Source organism: Aspergillus tanneri (assembly GCF_003426965.1).
Source record: "Aspergillus tanneri strain NIH1004 chromosome Unknown AapTan_3_pilon_pilon_pilon, whole genome shotgun sequence".
Lineage (NCBI taxonomy): Eukaryota > Fungi > Ascomycota > Eurotiomycetes > Eurotiales > Aspergillaceae > Aspergillus > Aspergillus tanneri.
The window spans coordinates 57,031-74,394 of NW_022984630.1; the positions used below are offsets into that span (position 1 = coordinate 57,031).

At 45.2% G+C, this 17,364-nt stretch overlaps 5 protein-coding genes across 5 annotated transcripts; 2 read left to right on the top strand and 3 right to left on the bottom strand.

Annotated features, from left to right (window-relative positions):
- Positions 1-6,989: 6,989 nt before the first annotated feature.
- On the top strand, positions 6,990-7,292 carry ATNIH1004_003821 (uncharacterized protein; the record flags this gene model as incomplete). Its single annotated transcript, XM_033568494.1, has 2 exons — positions 6,990-7,118; positions 7,179-7,292. The coding sequence occupies 2 exons, from the start codon at positions 6,990-6,992 to the stop codon at positions 7,290-7,292; spliced, it is 243 nt and encodes an 80-aa protein (XP_033427300.1).
- Positions 7,293-8,483: 1,191 nt separating this feature from the next.
- ATNIH1004_003822 (uncharacterized protein) lies at positions 8,484-10,511 on the bottom strand (the record flags this gene model as incomplete). The annotated part of the gene is made up of 7 exons (XM_033568495.1): positions 8,484-9,213; positions 9,287-9,473; positions 9,522-9,661; positions 9,734-9,818; positions 9,874-10,022; positions 10,079-10,259; positions 10,319-10,511. The coding sequence occupies 7 exons, from the start codon at positions 10,509-10,511 to the stop codon at positions 8,484-8,486; spliced, it is 1,665 nt and encodes a 554-aa protein (XP_033427301.1).
- Positions 10,512-12,159: 1,648 nt separating this feature from the next.
- On the top strand, positions 12,160-13,012 carry ATNIH1004_003823 (uncharacterized protein; the record flags this gene model as incomplete). The annotated part of the gene is made up of 3 exons (XM_033568496.1): positions 12,160-12,433; positions 12,615-12,639; positions 12,697-13,012. 3 exons carry the CDS (start codon positions 12,160-12,162, stop codon positions 13,010-13,012), a joined length of 615 nt encoding a protein of 204 aa, XP_033427302.1.
- A 436-nt stretch (positions 13,013-13,448) lies between these two features.
- Positions 13,449-15,452, bottom strand: ATNIH1004_003824 (uncharacterized protein; the record flags this gene model as incomplete). Its single annotated transcript, XM_033568497.1, has 2 exons — positions 13,449-15,346; positions 15,401-15,452. 2 exons carry the CDS (start codon positions 15,450-15,452, stop codon positions 13,449-13,451), a joined length of 1,950 nt encoding a protein of 649 aa, XP_033427303.1.
- A 1,526-nt stretch (positions 15,453-16,978) lies between these two features.
- On the bottom strand, positions 16,979-17,359 carry ATNIH1004_003825 (uncharacterized protein; the record flags this gene model as incomplete). Its single annotated transcript, XM_033568498.1, has 2 exons — positions 16,979-17,314; positions 17,345-17,359. The coding sequence occupies 2 exons, from the start codon at positions 17,357-17,359 to the stop codon at positions 16,979-16,981; spliced, it is 351 nt and encodes a 116-aa protein (XP_033427304.1).
- Positions 17,360-17,364: the final 5 nt, after the last annotated feature.

Consider the following 17,364-nt stretch of genomic DNA (forward strand, 5'->3'; position numbering starts at 1 on the left):
TCCTTCTGTAAAACCTCCCGGTAATGCTTCATGAAATCGACTTCCTCTCCTTTCTCATTTTTTCCTCTCCAATCCGCATTATCAAAGTATCGAAGCTTCTTTGATGGACAGAGAATTGTTGCAATCGCATAGACTGTGCCATATGACTCATTGTCTGTTTCAGTGTAGTATTTTGAGAGCTTTTTTTGCTGACTGAAGTGCCTGAAGCATTCTCCTTTTCCATGGGACAGCTTTACGTTTCAGTTTCTTCTCAACGTCATCAAGATGATTAAATAGCCGATTATAGATACTGAAGACATGGTGAACTGTAACATCTCTGGTCTTTGATAATACACTAGTAAAATCAAAGAAAGGCTTAGTGATCAGAAGCAAATATTCAACTTGGCGCCATTCCTCTTCATCTAGCTTAAATTGAATATGTTGATATGTTATACAATACCGATCAAAGACTGATTGTAATTTCCTGGCACGATTAAGCATCAGAAAGGTAGAATTCCAGCGTGTGCGAACATCTTGGATCGGAACAAGCTTAGGCTCAGTAGTTTGAAGGGTAAGAAAAGCTTCCCTGCGCTGTGGACTAGCATTGATAAAGACAGCGAGCTCTCGAATCTAAGGATAATATATATTAGTATAAGTATAAAGAGAGCGCGAAGATATACTTACCTTTTTAAGGTTCCCATAATATTCCTTGTAGGCTGCCGAGAGCTAGTTTGTAGTGACTGTGTACGCGAATCAGACCACTCAGTCTCTGCTTCCTTATTTGTTGGATTTGCTTTTATCTTTCCAAGTAGATCCTTTAGGCTAAGCTGGATAACATGCGCAATACATGGAATTCGGAAGACAGAAGTCCCACTTAGAGCTTGCGATTGAATCATCTCTTGGACACCTACCATCATGGTGTTGTTATTTGACGCATTATCTGTGGTAATTGATAATACACGATTATCAATATTATGTTCCATGAGTATTCGAATCACAGTCTGACTTAAGTGAGCACCGGTATGCGATCCTTGGAGATGCTCAAAACCAAGAAGGACCTCGCAGTAATTCCATTCTTGATCAAGAAAATATCCAGTAATTGCCATAAATGCCTGGGAAAAGGGAGATGTCCAGCAGTCAAGTGCAACTGAGAGATAGCTTCCTTTTGGAAGTTTGCTAAGCATATTTTGTTGCCTTTCCTGGACAGTGTTGTCTAAAAGTCGTCGGATAGTCCGCGCAGAAGGAATATCAAGCCTTGATTCAGAGAGTTGGGCAGCTTCAAGAAGGCCTTTAAACTCTGGGTGTTCAACAATACGAAATGGGAGACGGGCGGTGGTAATAAAGTTAAGAATTCTTCGCTGGAAAAGATCATTGGTAAAGACACGAGTTTGTTAGTGCACGCGGCTAGATAATACTAATATTAGTAGTCTCTCTCTATATCTTTAAAACAATATTCAAAACGTACTGATTCACGTATTAACTGGTCAATCCCTTGCCTCTTTTTTTCTAAGCGACATGTACCACCGTTCAGATGTGCTTTAAGTGCAGAGGTTCCCGTACGCTTATAACCTGGATGAGTAAGGGTTGCAAAACACCGCTTACACATAACCTTGGGCTCGCCAGTCTTCTCGTGTGCAACCTGTTCAAAATGCTCCCAAAGCACTGATGTTTTTTTTCCCATCCCAATGTAAGCTATCTCGGCATTGAGAGTTCAATCCAAACGTAGTTGTTAACCACCATTCCACGAATGGTTTCCGGGAGTCATCCATCTCAGGTTTAGTAGCATAGAGAATCCAGAACTTTCGAAGTGTAGATCCGACACGTTCAAGTGACTTCGGCGCATAAGAAAATCGCGGAGGGGGAGTAAAAGGAATAGAAGTCACAGTTGGTTGACTGCTTGGTAAATCAGGAAGGTCATCTGATTGAAGAAGATCGGGATTGATAAAGGAATCAGAATAAAAAGGATACTTGGGACTGAGACATGTTGTCGTAAGTTCCTAAAGATTAGAAACTAGAAATAATAAAGAGACATCAGGAGAAGAGAAAGGGAGAGGGACTTACAGGAATTCCCCTATTATTTAGGAGATAAACAGGTCGCAACCGCGAGTTCGACCTGTACAAAACTATACACGATGTTAATTGGGTGACTAGCGATGGTAGTGCGGTTTTAATGCGGTTTTAACGCGGTTATCTTGCGGTTATCATGGATAACCACAAGATAACCGCAATGGAAAAAAATCACCAAATTCAAGCAATTTGAAATAGAAACCTGGTTTCTCCTGAATTTTTAAGTAAATATACTAATTTAAAGTAAAATATAAGTATAATAGGCTCTTCTGTATTCTTTAGTAATAATTTTTATCTATAATAGCCTGATTTAGTCAACCTACGAAATCTTATAAAGTTCATTCAGTGAGTGTACTAACTTCTGTTTGTATAAAATATATATTTTACAACAACATCCTGATTTCCTTAGTAATCTTAAAATCTCAGACAAACACCACTTACTAGCTACGTAAAATAAGAGGCGATATATCAATATTCGGCTCGTTATTTAAGAATAAGGATCAAGGTGAGCGGTAAAGTAGATATCTATATATATTACCATGCTCTATCGCCCTCCCACGACCAAATATAGAAGATAAAATAAGCAAGAAACTGCACAAACCAACATTGCAAACTAATGCTACAATAACTCATGCGTTGCAAGGAAGCAATATTACTTGCTGACTTTGGTGAATAGTGATGCTACGATCGGGCCAGGACCTCACGGCAGTGATATAATGCCATGTACCTTCTTGGTTACTTATAATATACCAATGGTCTAGTGGTAATGCATTAGATCTAGTAATCTAGAGGTACTGGGTTCGATTCCTAGTAGGTGCTTGTGTCTATATTAGACCATCTGTACTGCAGCTGGCTAATATAGACTCGTCCAGTGCCTAATCCTATGGAGGACCTTTAGATATTTTTATTATTTTCATGCTTTTATTTAACTTTTAGGGCAAACAAACATACTTTAACAGGCGAAATGCCTTGCTATCTAATAACTAGATATAACAAAGAGGAATCGTTAAGATAAAGAAAGTAAAGGGGAAGAATTGTGTGTTCTTATACTACAAGAGGTTATATAACTGCAATAAGCGGACCAATCATGTGCGCCAATTGCAGCGAAGGCGAATAGGAGTAATATACGGGCGTGGCCTGCAACACATTCCTTGTCTTTAAGTTTTCGGAATAGCTTATTATCGTACACTCCCAGGAGCATATTGCCTGGGTACACGTATATAAAACGTTAGAGGAGCTACAACCAATAGGGGCAATAGGGACAGTAGGGACAATAAGAACAATTGGCCTGAGAGGTTAACCGGGCTCACTGTATTAACCAGAACAGGTGTATTTTCAAATTAAAAACAAGAGTATGTAAGCTGCATAAGTGTCACCTGATATGCTAGAATTGGTTAAAGAAGCGAGAGTTATGCTAGTGCGGTTTTCATGCGGTTATCCATGGGTAACCGTGGTTAAACCACAAATCTGCGGTTGCGGTTGCGGTTTTCAAAGTGATATCCAAAACCGCAAATCTGCGGTTGTGGTTTTGACTATGATACCCAAAACCGCGGTTTTGCCGCAGTCTAACACGGGGTATCACCTTTCGCATGTCAAATGGACCCCTACCGCAACCACTGGTTTATACCGATTCGGACTAGGGAGGTCCTCATCATAATCGTCGGTCAGTATCAGGCTATATTGTACTTTTAGCCGGTGCCCCGATATCATGGCGATCTGCCAAACAAACATCAATTGCCTTATCATCCAATAAGGCAGAATATATGGCGGCGTCGGACACAGCTCGGGAAAACTAATGGCTTCGTCGCCTACTTAACGAAATGGAGATCTACCTGCGCCTTTAGACCCCATTGCATTCCACGTTGATAACAAAGGTTGCAAGGATCTCATCACTTCAACGGTCACCACCAAACGCTCTAAGCATATTGATATTCGGTATCATTATACGCGCGAGCTCGCGGCGGACCGCATTATTAACATTCGGCTATGCCCTAGTAAGGAGAACGCTGCGGACGGTCTCACTAAATTGCTTCGATCCGAAGGATTCATGGCTTTTCTTGATAATATAGGTTTAGCTTAGTTTTTGGCTTTTTGCTTTACACGCGATTCTGTATGTAATGGTGCTGGGTGAGCACGCTTCGGCCAAGGGGGGGTGTTAGGGACCTACCATATTCGGTATGGTCACGTGGCCTCACTTAGTCACCCATCTAGATAGACAGCTCGCCTGAGCCCCTTGAATTCAGAGAATTGTGCCTCGCGAACACCAGGATGTATGGTCACGTGATTGGATAGGGCTGTTAGGGACCTACCATATTCGGGGGCGCCACTATTTGCACAGGTCAAAATTCTGCCTGCACAGGTCACTAACCCGATTAGGAAACATCTATTTGCACAGGTCAAGACTATACTACATTGGGACGTATCATGTGACCCACAACCTTGAAGGCGTCATAGTATTAATGGAAATGCTTTTTATTCGATTCTCCATATAAAAGTGCAACATAGCATGACGCAATTATTAGACATTAATATACCAATTCAGAATACAGTTTGACCAGCTAATCAGAATGCAGATATCAAAATTCCACTGACACCCATGTTAGATCCCCAGATCGCCTGCCCGCTTGCCCCTCCCTCTACCCTGTCCCCGAGGCATCGCCGGAGATATTCCTTGCCTTGATGCTTTATTCAATGCTTCAAGCGGTGCCTTGTTTACTGCTTCTTCAGGTCTTGCCTCCACAGATATAGCCGCTGCTGCAATTGCTTTAAGTGCCTCACCTTTCTAAGCAATCCGTACCTCCCGGTCCACTCGCTCATATAATGACAATCCTCGCTTGTTTAAACGGCCGCCGAAGGAAGGCTGTATAAGTGGATCCATTACTAGAAGTCAAGGATCAAGTGGCTCTATTAAATAGCCTGTAATCCACCACTGGCGATGAAAGTGGTCCATATTTAATGGCCTCTGGGCATCGACATATTCCTGAATGATATGAATGCATGGAATTCCAAGTGTTACCTATACTGATTTAGTACAAGGCTTAATTAGCCTCTTGCCAGGGCCTTTCGGAAGGTAGTCCTTATAAATTTTATAAACTTTAAAGAGTGTAAATTAGGATATTTTAAACTTCACATCCCGATAAAGAGGCATATCAAGAGATATAGGCCATCTTATCTTGTTTTTGTAATCTGCCTCTCTATCTCTGCATCTCTATCAAGCACTGTTCGTTCAAGAGACCGTGTCACTGTTAAAAGGTCTCCTATTAAGGTATTTAGATCCCTTTTAATATTATAATGCGCGCCTTTATTTCGAGATGTTGCAGTATTTCCAAAATAAGTATAGGAATTGGTATAGCAATGGAGGAATTTCCTTGCAGTAAAATATTGAAGCCATTCCCACTCCAGATAGTGTATTAACTCCGGAAAAGAGCTATATATCTGTTTAAATTCTTCCTATCTCTAATTCTTCTCCTTAATTGTTGTTGCAAAGATAACTTGTGTCTATTTTCTTTCTAGGCTTTGAGTCTGCCTATTAATCTCTTTAATCCTTTTTTTTTGTATCTTGAATTTGAACTGTACGAGCGATCATAGGCTTTGCTTTTGCTGAAATATTCTTAAGAATATGCCAGATACAGAGAAGATGGCTGCTTTCTGGAAAGAGATGCATAACTGCATTTATTAAAGCCTTCTCTTTATCTGTAAGAATAGCAAGAGGAAGTGGAAGCTGGAGAACCCGGTATACTCTTCGCATTAAAGCTAGAATAAAAGAATAGGTCTCCTCTTGTTCATCACTTAAAAAGCCAAATGCAATGTAAAATATACTTCTAGTAGCTGATACACTAACAATATTAAGAAGAGGCATTCTAAACCAGTTGGTTTTATAAGTGCAATCCATACAAAGAATATATAGATTCTTCTTTAGTTGCTGAAGGCACACTTTATAAGTAAGAAATAGGCAGAAACTCGACCATTTTGAGTAGCAAGCTGCATTATCCAACTTCCTTCATCAGGTAAAATAGAAATTAAGGCCTGCATGGGGCTTCGTCCTGCAAGAAATTGCTTATATATTGCAGCCCGGAGGTTGTATATGTCATGGCGTTGGATAAGAGTATTTTAATCTTCTTAACAGAGTATTCGAATAATCTCTCTCGTTGGTATACCAACTTTAATTAAGGCCTTAATTTGATCCCCTTTTTGCTTAATCTCCTCTCTCCGAACTGAAGGATGTGCAATGGCTGATGATGCCTTATAATTATAATCTTTATTCCGTACAACTAAGGTCCATCTAGCTGTATGTTTTGAGTAGCTAATTCGAATGCTAAAAGGGCAGCCAATTTTTCGAGATTTGGCCTCGCGCTGGCCAGTGGATGTTGAAGCACGCTTTTAACCTTGATCACAGCTAAGATAGACTGCTTCAATAATACCATTGCGGTTCTTGTTGCGTCGAACAACTACTACTGCATAGCCATATTGTAGAGCATGTGCTTTTGCGGCCTTTTCTGCCTCTAAAGCAGTATTGAATTGTGTGCCGGATTCAGGAGAAGGTATTTAAGGAGTATTATTATATAGGAAATAATCCATTTTGTTTGTAATAGTAGTATTATATTTACTTTTATCCCTGGTTTCAACACTTTAAGATAAGTACATATTTCCTAATTGGGATATGACTGGGGGACCTGTGTAAATAAAATCCACCCCTTGGTAGAATATAAGCTATACCTATTTAGGTTTAGTGACCTGTGCAGGCAGAATTTTGACCTGTGCAAATAGTGGCGCCCATATTCGGTATGGTCACGTGGCCTCACTTAGTACGGGGTGTTTCACGTTGAAGGCCGCGTCCGGCAGTCCAGCGTGCGTTTCCAGCAACTGGGTGATCTGAATCCACTCGATCTGCCTTCATTTAATCCATTCGTTCAATCTTTCCTTTCCGATCTCCTGTCTCGACAATGGTACCTCACTCCGGATCTGTTGGACCTAACAAGAGCGAGGGTCAGATCGAGAGCCATTCCAGTTCCGCCGTCAGGGAAATATCCCCGGATAACGAGGTGACTCCAACAGCGGCCTGGAACTCGACAGTGAGGAGCCTAATAACGACAATAAACAGGACTATGAGACCTTTTAACAACGAGGGCCAGTTTCCTCCGGAACACTATCTAGCTGAAGCAGAGAACCTGGATGTCTCCCAGACTCCGCAGAAGCGGTACAGCGACGGCATGCAGGCTAAACTGGATCAGACCCGCGTTTACTAGGACAGGTGAATAAAGAACCCTCTCCTTAAGCTGCAGTATGTTCGTGGGCTGATTAGGCTTTCCATGATAGGTACTGTCGACATATCGGTCGAGACCCAAATCAGCAGTGGTAGTGGATCTCGGACTCAGACGAGACGGTTTGTTTTCTCTACGGATTTTTTAGCTGGTGGTGCGACATTCGGCTCGGTAAGAACCGGCGAAGTTGCCGGGGTATCATCCCAGTATACAAAAGCTCGCTACAGTTATTCTGGAAGGGGTGGCGTCTCGTCCTGAAGCAGGAGACAGCGATGGGGTTGAGTAAGGAGATAATAATAAATGTACAAGATGTGAACAGATAGCATCTCTCTGGTCCGATCAAAGATGGGAGGACTGACATTTGGCTACAGATTATTGCCACTGTGGCCGGGCAAAAAGGCTTGGAACTCACGCGGCGACCGAAGAAGAATCTGATGTTGAAGATATCGCTGAATTTACACAGGTTCTCTCTCTTAATCGCCACTGGAATGACGTTTGAGTGCGGCCGAGAATGATTACTTGCCGGCAAGTCCACAGCAAGGAGGCGATCACGCGGTGCATTTAAACTAGGCTGGGAAATACGGGTTCTGGGTATAGGAGGGTTACTGGTAACCTTGTCTGAATTGATAGGGGAATAAACGTGGTTTCGTACAGAATTGGTTTATAATAACGCTTCAAATAAAACTGCCGCTGCTCCCCTTTCATCTCACCATCTCAGTCCCCGCTGACGGAGGACTTGGGAGGTGCACATTATTATAGCGCGTTGATCATACGTCTTTTCTCGCGCTCAAAACAGTTAAGACGCTTGTTTGGACTCCTCTCCAGGGATCCGACCTCCCGTTTTCGTATAAATTGGACATACTGGTTACTAGGTATGTGTTTCCCCCCTCTCCCCCCAACTTTCCGGTTGACTGTTGCTAAGACTACTAAATAGTACCACAGAGTACTTATGCGACTTCTTGTCGAGGGCACTGCTCCTGAGAGGTACAATACGAGACACAGTCAATGTCTCGAGCTCCACAAGTCAGGCTGGCTCATTGGTAATTCCCAGTACTCTATAATATCAGTCTTTCCTCACCCGTATCTCCCTCATCACAGCCTCTATCGTAGCCTCTTTTGCAATCTGGTTTACTAAAAGTGTATGTATGTACAGCAGAATATCAATCGGATATGGTATCAGTTTTTAGTTCCTGAAATGACCTCACCCTCAGTGTGTGCCGCCCTACCCCCGTCATCGTTCAGAAACATAGTGTCCAAATCTTCATTATCTTTTTCAAGGTGACCCATGACCGCCCAAAACAGTGGCCCTGAAAGCCCTAAACTCACTGCCAGTCCGACGTCCATCCACAATACCTTTGGATCACGTGAAACCGGACCGAGAGCTATACCGATAGCGCTTCCAATGCCAGCACTCAGCTGCCTCATTGACTGGACCACAGTGCGCATATCCTTAGGTGCCTTACTGTAGCTATACTCACTGAGGGTGACGAAGCCGAATATTTCAGACACGGCTAAGATCACATAGATAGGCGTCTGCACCCAGACCTTGATTTTATTGGGCAAGGCGGGCTGTCCGACTCTTTGCGCCGCCGGACAAACCAATGGAGCCTCGTAGCAGGGACCAGAATTGTAAATCATCTTCTGCACTCCAGCAGCGTAGGCGAACGTCGCTGACATTGTAAAGAAGGCCATCGTCATGCGCATGAGGGGGCCAAAGGGGATCTGGTATCTCGCAAGTGTTGGGTAGAGTAGTTTCTGGATGACTGGGCCGAGTAAAACGCAGGCGATTGGGTTTAGAACCTGAATCCCGTCGTTGGGAAAGCCGGTGAGTTGCATTTCGCCTGCCTGCGAAACGAGGTTGTTGGTCATCTGGTTGATGCCAAGATGGAACAACACGAACCAGGCCCTATCCGTCACACGGTCAGTACACTCTCGTGTCCCATATGCCCAAAGGGAGAATTCCAAGGGAAAAAACCCACATGACTTGACATGCACGGAGGCCACTTTGAATCTCTGTGACGAAACGATCCGTCCATGGGACTACCCGATTGTGCTTTTCTAATTGGTAGCGTGGTCGTGCGGCATCGATCTTGAACTTATCGTGGATCGCATAAGCCAGAACCTTTCCGGCTTTTAACAAAACACCACCTTGAGCTGGATACCGTTCTACAACTAGTCAGCCACACCTTGGGGCTCTTGGTATGGGGGACGCACCGAGTTCCTTGCCAAATATAGCAAGCAAGGCAACCCCAATCCAGGATGAGCACAATGCAAGGACATTGGCCGCCCAGAAACCACGTTCCTTCTCGAGATAAGTCGATGCCAAGATAGAAAGTGCGGCGACATTGGTGATCCTACTATGGGTCAGTCTGTGCTAACCATTGATTATTAGAGGTGCTAACCAGTAGTAGACGTTGTACACATACTGTAAGGTCAAAGTTCGATCTATGATCACGCGTTCTCCGGTTTGCAGGGTCTTGACTTGTGGAGACTTGACCGGGTATTGATCTCCTAATGCCTTTATTAGATTTATTCAAAGATAGGGTGCTTAACAGGGTGAAAGTACCGATGAAGGGCGTGATTGCTGCTTTTGTTCCTCCAACACCGAGACCTATCAATATCATAGAGAGTGCAAGACCCGCCAGGCCTGATTCATAGTGGAAAAGTGAGGGTAGAGACGTTATAAACTGTACGAGCGTGCCACAGAAATACAAGCTATATTGTATTAGCAAGCTGGCCAATTCTAGGTGTCGTGACAAGTCAACACGCACCTCAGGCTGATACAGAGAACCGCGTATCGCCCTAGCCATGCATCCGACACAAGGGCGAAGGGGATAGGCACCAAGTAATAGAATAAGTAGAAGGCGTTGAAGATCATGGTCGCCCGAGACTGCCCAAGCCCAAGAGCACCTGGCACAGCACCATCACCCGGAGCATTCTGTATGTAGTTCTCTGCCATTGTGTCTTAGCAGTATATCATATCATGCCCTGTCATATCGCCGTGCACTTACGCCACGGAGTTGTGATTGTGTAGTATGTGAAGCGCTCTGCTCCACTTACGAGCAAGGAGACCCAGACTTTTCTGGGTAGCTTGTCAACGACATGCCTCAGAGACCCTATCTCTTCATCTGTAGCATCTCGAGGCGAGAGAGATTCGTCATCAATGCCCGCAGGGCCGCTTCCAGCTTCAACAATCCTCGCCATCGCATTCGAGAATGGTGATGGCGGGTGAACTGTTACCAACAATGGACGTTCCCATGATTACCTATATATCATGCGAGCGAGAGGGGAGCTGACTAACAAATCAGATATGTGGGCCCAACAAAGTTTACGCCATCGTTAGTGGGCCGATCAACTCCGGACCAGAGATGACAAATCTAATGCGGTGAGGTAGGTGCTGCTTTGTTCCTGTCCGACGCCAGTTCCGTTTAGTAGCCCGTGTAAATTTTGTAAGCTACCAACTTCTTCCACTGTATTTTTACAAAATTTACTGCTTATAGCTAGGGGTTATGTGCCCTGGAAAAGGCTGGAATTTGTATGGGTAACAGGGTGGGTGACAGGGCTTTTCTATGGGGCTTGGCGCCCGGGTGACGAATAACCGAAATTTACATGTTTACTATATCACATATTTAGTAAAGGAAAATATGCCTTTAAAATAAATTTTAAAATCAATGAGTGGATCTTACAATTACATTAAGTTATATATAATTGTTAGGAGCGCTCGGAAGCGCGATAGCTAGATCCTTAACTAAGATGCTTAGTCAGGTGCGAAGTGTTTATATTCGCACCCGCGGGCCTGAACTCTTGAAGGCCAGCGATTAGTTCTGCAATATACGTGGTTCCATCTTCTCTCCCATATAGACACTCCCTTTCGCACCGTAGCGCCCCATTCAGCTCGTTACCGACCCCCACGCATAACAATAATATCAAAAATTGCACTGCATTTTTGGTATTTTTAATCAATTTTGAATTTTTCTTATTAATTTTTAATTATATTATTGTTAAGCCCATTGTATATTATATATAAAATTTTGGACGATGGTTTACAAATAATTTTTTTTGAGATATCAAGATATTAAAAATGGCTATTTTGTATGGATTACATGGGTGGCTGGGTTGCTTGTGTGGCCATTCGTTCCGCTCTAGGAAGGCATAATCCAGGTCCACTCATACACCACCAACCATAGGCCAAATATACAAGGTGATACGTGGCTTGCCGCGGAACGGGCGGGCCGGTGAGAAAGTGTGCGATCTGTGCCACAAGCCCATTTGTTCTGTTCCAGGAAGGTATAATCCAGGTCCACTCATACACCACCAACAATGCTTGTTTCTAAGCTCATTATCTACCCAGTAAGATAAAAGATATCAGGGGAAATATAGAATCCAGGAGAAGAAGACTGCAGCTAAAATCTTACTTAGTGCTCTCCTAATAGTATCTTAACTAGTAGCCCTTGCTAGCTCGCTTATACTTGCCTATATATAATTTGGTAGAGTTACAATCTTACTCTAAGGGTTACCTGGGGCAAAAAAAAAACCTACTACAAAGTAACCTTAGTTAACTCCCTGTTCTCTCTAGATTGGTGGAAGATAAGGTGTATATTATTATACAAGCATATACACAGCATTTATATTTTGTTTACAAAGTATTTAATCTCTACAGGTGCTGTAAACCCGGCGCCCAGACTTATATACCAAGTATTGTTAAAATTTATTTATAATCCTCGAGCGTGTGACCCAATGATGTCATACCATAGTGCCATTGCGTATAAGATGTTGAAAGAATATGAGCAAACCATGGAGTTTGCGAAGCACCGCACCACCGGAGTAGATCGCTTGTCAGACACCGCAGAGAATGTCGTCTACTAGGAAAATACCAGTCCTTGATCTGAAACTTGCAGAGGATCCCTCAACGCGAGGACTGCTTCTTGATCAGTTGCGTGATGCATTATTCAACATCGATTTTCTGTATATTTCCAACCATGGAGTCTCGGAAGAGATCATAAGTGCTTTGTCAGAGAAGCTTCCGACGCTCTTTCATTTGCCGCTAGAACGGAAGAGGGAGTTGTCTAAAACTAAATCCCCCCAGTTCCTTGGTTTTAGTGACTTTGCCAAGGAAACCACTCAGGGTAAGCGTGATTTGAGGAGCAATACGACATTGCCACGGAACTGCCCGAGGTCTACCAGAAGGATGCAGTCCCGAATGACCGGGGAAGAAATTTTTCAAACTTGTACTGGAGGCTCAGGGGCCCAAACGTGTGGCCGTCAGAGAATGAAGTGCCTGGCTTTAAGAAAGCGGCTAATGAGTAGGCACCTGCACGACGATGAGTAGCAAGTAGTTTGACTGACATTTCTACATTTTCTTGAATGCTTTCGCCGTATTATCCTACAGGTTCGTGCATCTCGTGGAAGAAGCATTTGGCATCCCAAGAGGGACATTCGATAGCTTCTTCAACGAGGATGCCGCTTCCACCGCCGCCGATTCCACCCCGGAGAGCGACTTTCTTCCTCCTCAACATCGGCTTAGACTCATCTTCTACCCGGCCATGCCGCCAGAGCAAGAGGGCCAAGCTGTAGGCCCGCACAAGAATATGGCTGGATGGCTCACCTTTCTGATGTCGGCTCTGAATGCGCCCTGGATGTGCAAGGCAGAGACGGCAGCTGGATTTCCGTCGACCCAATCCCAAACACTCTCGTTGTCAACTTAGGCTACGCCTTTGAAGCGGCCACCGAGGGTGCAGTCAGAGCCACAGTTCATCGAGTAAGGGCACCTTCACAGAAAGATCGATACTCGATCCCCTTTTTCATGGGTTTGCCACTCGAACTCAAGCTATCAGAGGTGAGGAGTTTTATCCCAGAGTGTCAGGGCGATGAGACGCAAAGAACTGGAGAATAGCGAATGGACCATAGACAAGAAGATCGAAACCTTTTTGGACCCGAGATGGGACAGCATCGGTGAATCCATACTGAGAAGGTCCATTAGAGGATACAAGGAAACAGCTCTAAAATTCTATGGGCAGGAGGTGTATCAGTACTATACTCAGTGAAGTCGTGTGGAGAAGCTGGCTTATGCTTTCATTGCAAGTCTGGATAGTGATAAATTGACGAACTTAGCGCGAAGTTGAATATCTACTGAACCAGCGTTCATTCAATTTCGTACGTGAAACTCCTTCGTACTTTCTGTCCCAGCCTGAGACAGTCCTCTCTGCTCCTCCTACTGGCCACGGAAAAGTATGCTAGGTAGCTGAATACTTTGGCCTTTGGTCCGAGTAATTTATCCCCCTTTTTCTTCATCGTCTTGTAATCTACAACGGCCAATCGTAGATCTTCATGCCGCTCCAACATCTCTTTACCAGCGTCCGGACTTTTCATCACGCCACTTTTGTCCTCCGGAATGATGATGACCTGAACCCACCATTGTGGGCCATGGCGGAAAGGTACGCTCAGCGCACGACATCGATCAAAGTCGCCGAGGGCGGCCAGTATGTGATTGGCATAGTAGTCCACACCGTACGTCAACAGCGTAGCAATACTCACAAAATAACCACCCGGTCGAGCATTGATCTCGTGCAGGTAGAAGGAGGGTTCCTCGTTGCCTTGTAATCGATCGCTTGGATACAAGTCAACAATGCCATCACGCGTATCGTACGCTTTGGATGCATAGCGAATTCGCCCCTCGCAGTGAAAGACGCCGGTGCGGAAGCCTTGTCGCAATAGGGTTTGATGAAGCGAATCCTTGGTAACTTGAATTTCTTTTGGGGAGAGTCCTGTCGGGAGAACCATATCTGTCTCCATGAAGGAACTGTTCAACGTGTTCCCAGCTTCTTCGCCAGCTTTGGGGAAGTCGTCTGCAACCTCAAAGAAGATGATATCCCCTTCGATCAGAACAAAATTAGCATCAACTTCGGGCCCCTCGATATACGGCTCAATCATCACATCCGACCGCGGGTTTGGTCCGTCACTGTGTCGACTTGAAGCCCGCGCGACTGCTTGAATGAGTTCTTCTTCGGTCTGCACTTTCGAAACACATTCACTACCCCACCCCATACAGGGTTTCACGATTACAGGGTATTCAATGGACGAATTCGTCTTGGACCGCAGTCGTGAGTGTAGCTCATCGACATTGAAGATCTTGAATGCTCCTCCGTTATCGGGTTCCATCTCTCGCGTCTTGAACTTGTCTCCAGCAATGATGTATGACTCGGGTGGCGCAGACCGGAACCCCAATATTTGACAAGCTCGTGCAGCGCCGATTGCGCCAGCGTTGTTGACCGTCACAAGCGCGTGGATAGGCTTGTCGTAGCTACGCACCGCGGCCACGATGCGGTCTACAAACCCCTGGTCAGCGGTGATATCGGTTGGAATAAAGGCTTCTCGTAAAAAGTTCCAGCGGTCATCGTCCTTCTGAAACCAATGGCCGTCGTGGTCCAGAATTACAACCTTGATGCCCAATGATCGAGCGGCTTCCCATATGCGCCTCCCGCTCTCCAGGTCCTCTTTGCCTTTGATCCATGCGATGCGCTTCTCTTCAATTGGCTCAGGCGAGATCCATGCGAATGATAACCTGTTCGCTAACTCGTCCTCCAGACTGGCTAGGCGCTGTTCACTCTGGACTTGAACGGCCCCAACAGCATGGGGTAGAAGATCAAGTAGGCTCAATGGAGATTTACTATCCAGGCGTCGGAAATCAGGAGCTTTAATCTCTCCTCTTGGCGTCAGAAAACTTTCAACACTCAGCGCATGCTCGTAGCCTTCCAGACGCCGCTCAAGGAAGTCGGACCTGACCGTGAAGCCAGACTTTACGGGTAGAATGAACTTGATAGCAAGAACGGAAGATGCCGGCAGCTGCTGATGGAGAAGACGAATGAGAAAGTTGGACGCTCGATCGTCCGATATTAATTGCAAGACACTAAGTGCGCTCGACGTAGGTAGCAGCGCGGTATTATTACCAATCGACAAGAGATCCAGTGTCACATCTAGAGTTCTATGTAGAGATTCTCCAGGTGCAACAAGATTGAGTTGCCACAACCCGTCGACGTAGACTACCAACAACGTCAGTGTTCAGTGAGAGGCAAAAGTGCAGCGAGGCTGAATACCATCCTTCCCTTCTACCTTGTATTGGAACTTGCTCGCCTCCGCACCAGGCATAATGAATCGTAAGGAGATGCTGATTCAAATTTGATGAAGATGGTACGTGTGAGCAAGAGGGGTACGGTGCTCTCGTCAAGCATCCCCGGGGGCAAGCGGCGGCGCTTTAACTGTTTAAGTGGTAGAGTCTACTGGTCACATGTTGGACACTGCGCATAAATCAAATCCGACTTTTCATACCAAAGCCCACTTTATCGGCTTAGCGTATACATATCGGCCAACTAGACTAGCAGATCACACGCCTTCTCACTGGTGTTTCGCAAACTCCATAGTTTGCTCATATTTTTTCAATTTCTTATACGCAATGGCACTATGGTATGACATCATTGGGTCACACACTTGAGGATTATAAATGAATTTTGACAATACTTGGTGTATAAATCTGGGCGCCGGGTTTGCAGCACCTGTAGAGATTAAACACTTTGTAAACAAAATATAAATACTGTGTATGCACTTGTACAATAATATACACCTTACCTTCCACCAAGCTAGAGATCAGGGAGTCAACTAAGGTTACTTTATAGTGGGTTTTTTTGCCCCAGGTAACCCTTAGAGTAAGATTGTAACTCTACCAAATTATATATAGGCAAGTATAAGCGAGCTAGCAAGGGCTACTGTTAAGATACTATTGGAGAGCACTAAGTAAGATTTTAGCTGCAGTCTTTTTCTCCTGGATTCTATATTTCCCCTGATATCTTTTATCTTACTGGGTAGATAATGAGCTCAGAAACAAGCATTGTTGGTGGTGTATGAGTGGACCTGGATTATACCTTCCTGGAACAGAACAAATGGGCTTGCGGCGCACTGCATGGGGCTGGATGATGTTACATGATTAAATTAGCTGCCAGCCCCTCCAAGGAGATTAAGATCGGCATTGGCCTGGGAGCACTATCTGTCATATGTCATATGTATGCTCTCACCCTTGGTATGCAGGGCAGAGCAACCAACAGTACCAATATTATAAACATCAATTTAGACTGAGTTCCAAACTAGCTCTATATTATGTTAGTATTCCATAAAATGATAGGTGCATGGATAGTTGTACAGCACAAGTATCAAAACGAACAGGAATAGAAACGTGACCCACTTCGACCTCAAGTATGTTGGACACTGCGCATACTCCGCATGTGAACCACCCGCGGGGGCCCATTTCTGTAGATCCTTTCCTAATAAGGCAATTATATACACTCTTAATAAAATACAGACTTCTAATACAGCAATATATTTATATTATTATAGGTAAGTAATATATTTACTGTATTTTATCTCTTGGCAACCCGTGGGCCACGTAGGGAAGTAACCCGGCCCATTCCTTGGCGGGTTGGGCCGGGTTTCCTGGGCTGGGCCTAACAAGTCTATTCCCGAAGATTCGCCTGGAGCCCCTCAGTGTTGTAAAGACTATCGTCGGATCGGACTTGCCTATCGCCGCGGCAAAGGAGAGACCCATGATGCAGCATCCAGGGGCACTGCTCATACAAGGACCCGAGGTGGCCCCTGCGGTCTGAATAATCCCCCTCCGCCAGTATTCATAAGCACCGGCAGGCATTCGGCCCATTGGACACGCCCGGCGGCGTCGGCGACAGGGGTGTCGGGGAGATCAGTGGGGCCGCTCGCCGCTCCCCGCTGGCTGACTTATCGCTCTCTTGTTCGATCTCGATCAACACCCCAACAGAGCCTGCGGCTTGCCGGGGTTGCGGGTGATCATCACGCGGCGGCCAGCTGCCCAGGGCCGCCGCCATGTAGTTCCCAGCGAAGCCGTGGACGATGAGCGCGTCGCAAGACTGCTCGGTCGGGCAGTATATAGTCTCCCTCCTCGCCTGCCCATCGTCCCGTGTGCATCCGCCGCGTCCCCAGTGTCCCGACTAGGCCAGACAACAAGCGCAGCGACCGACCACCACGACCACCATCACCG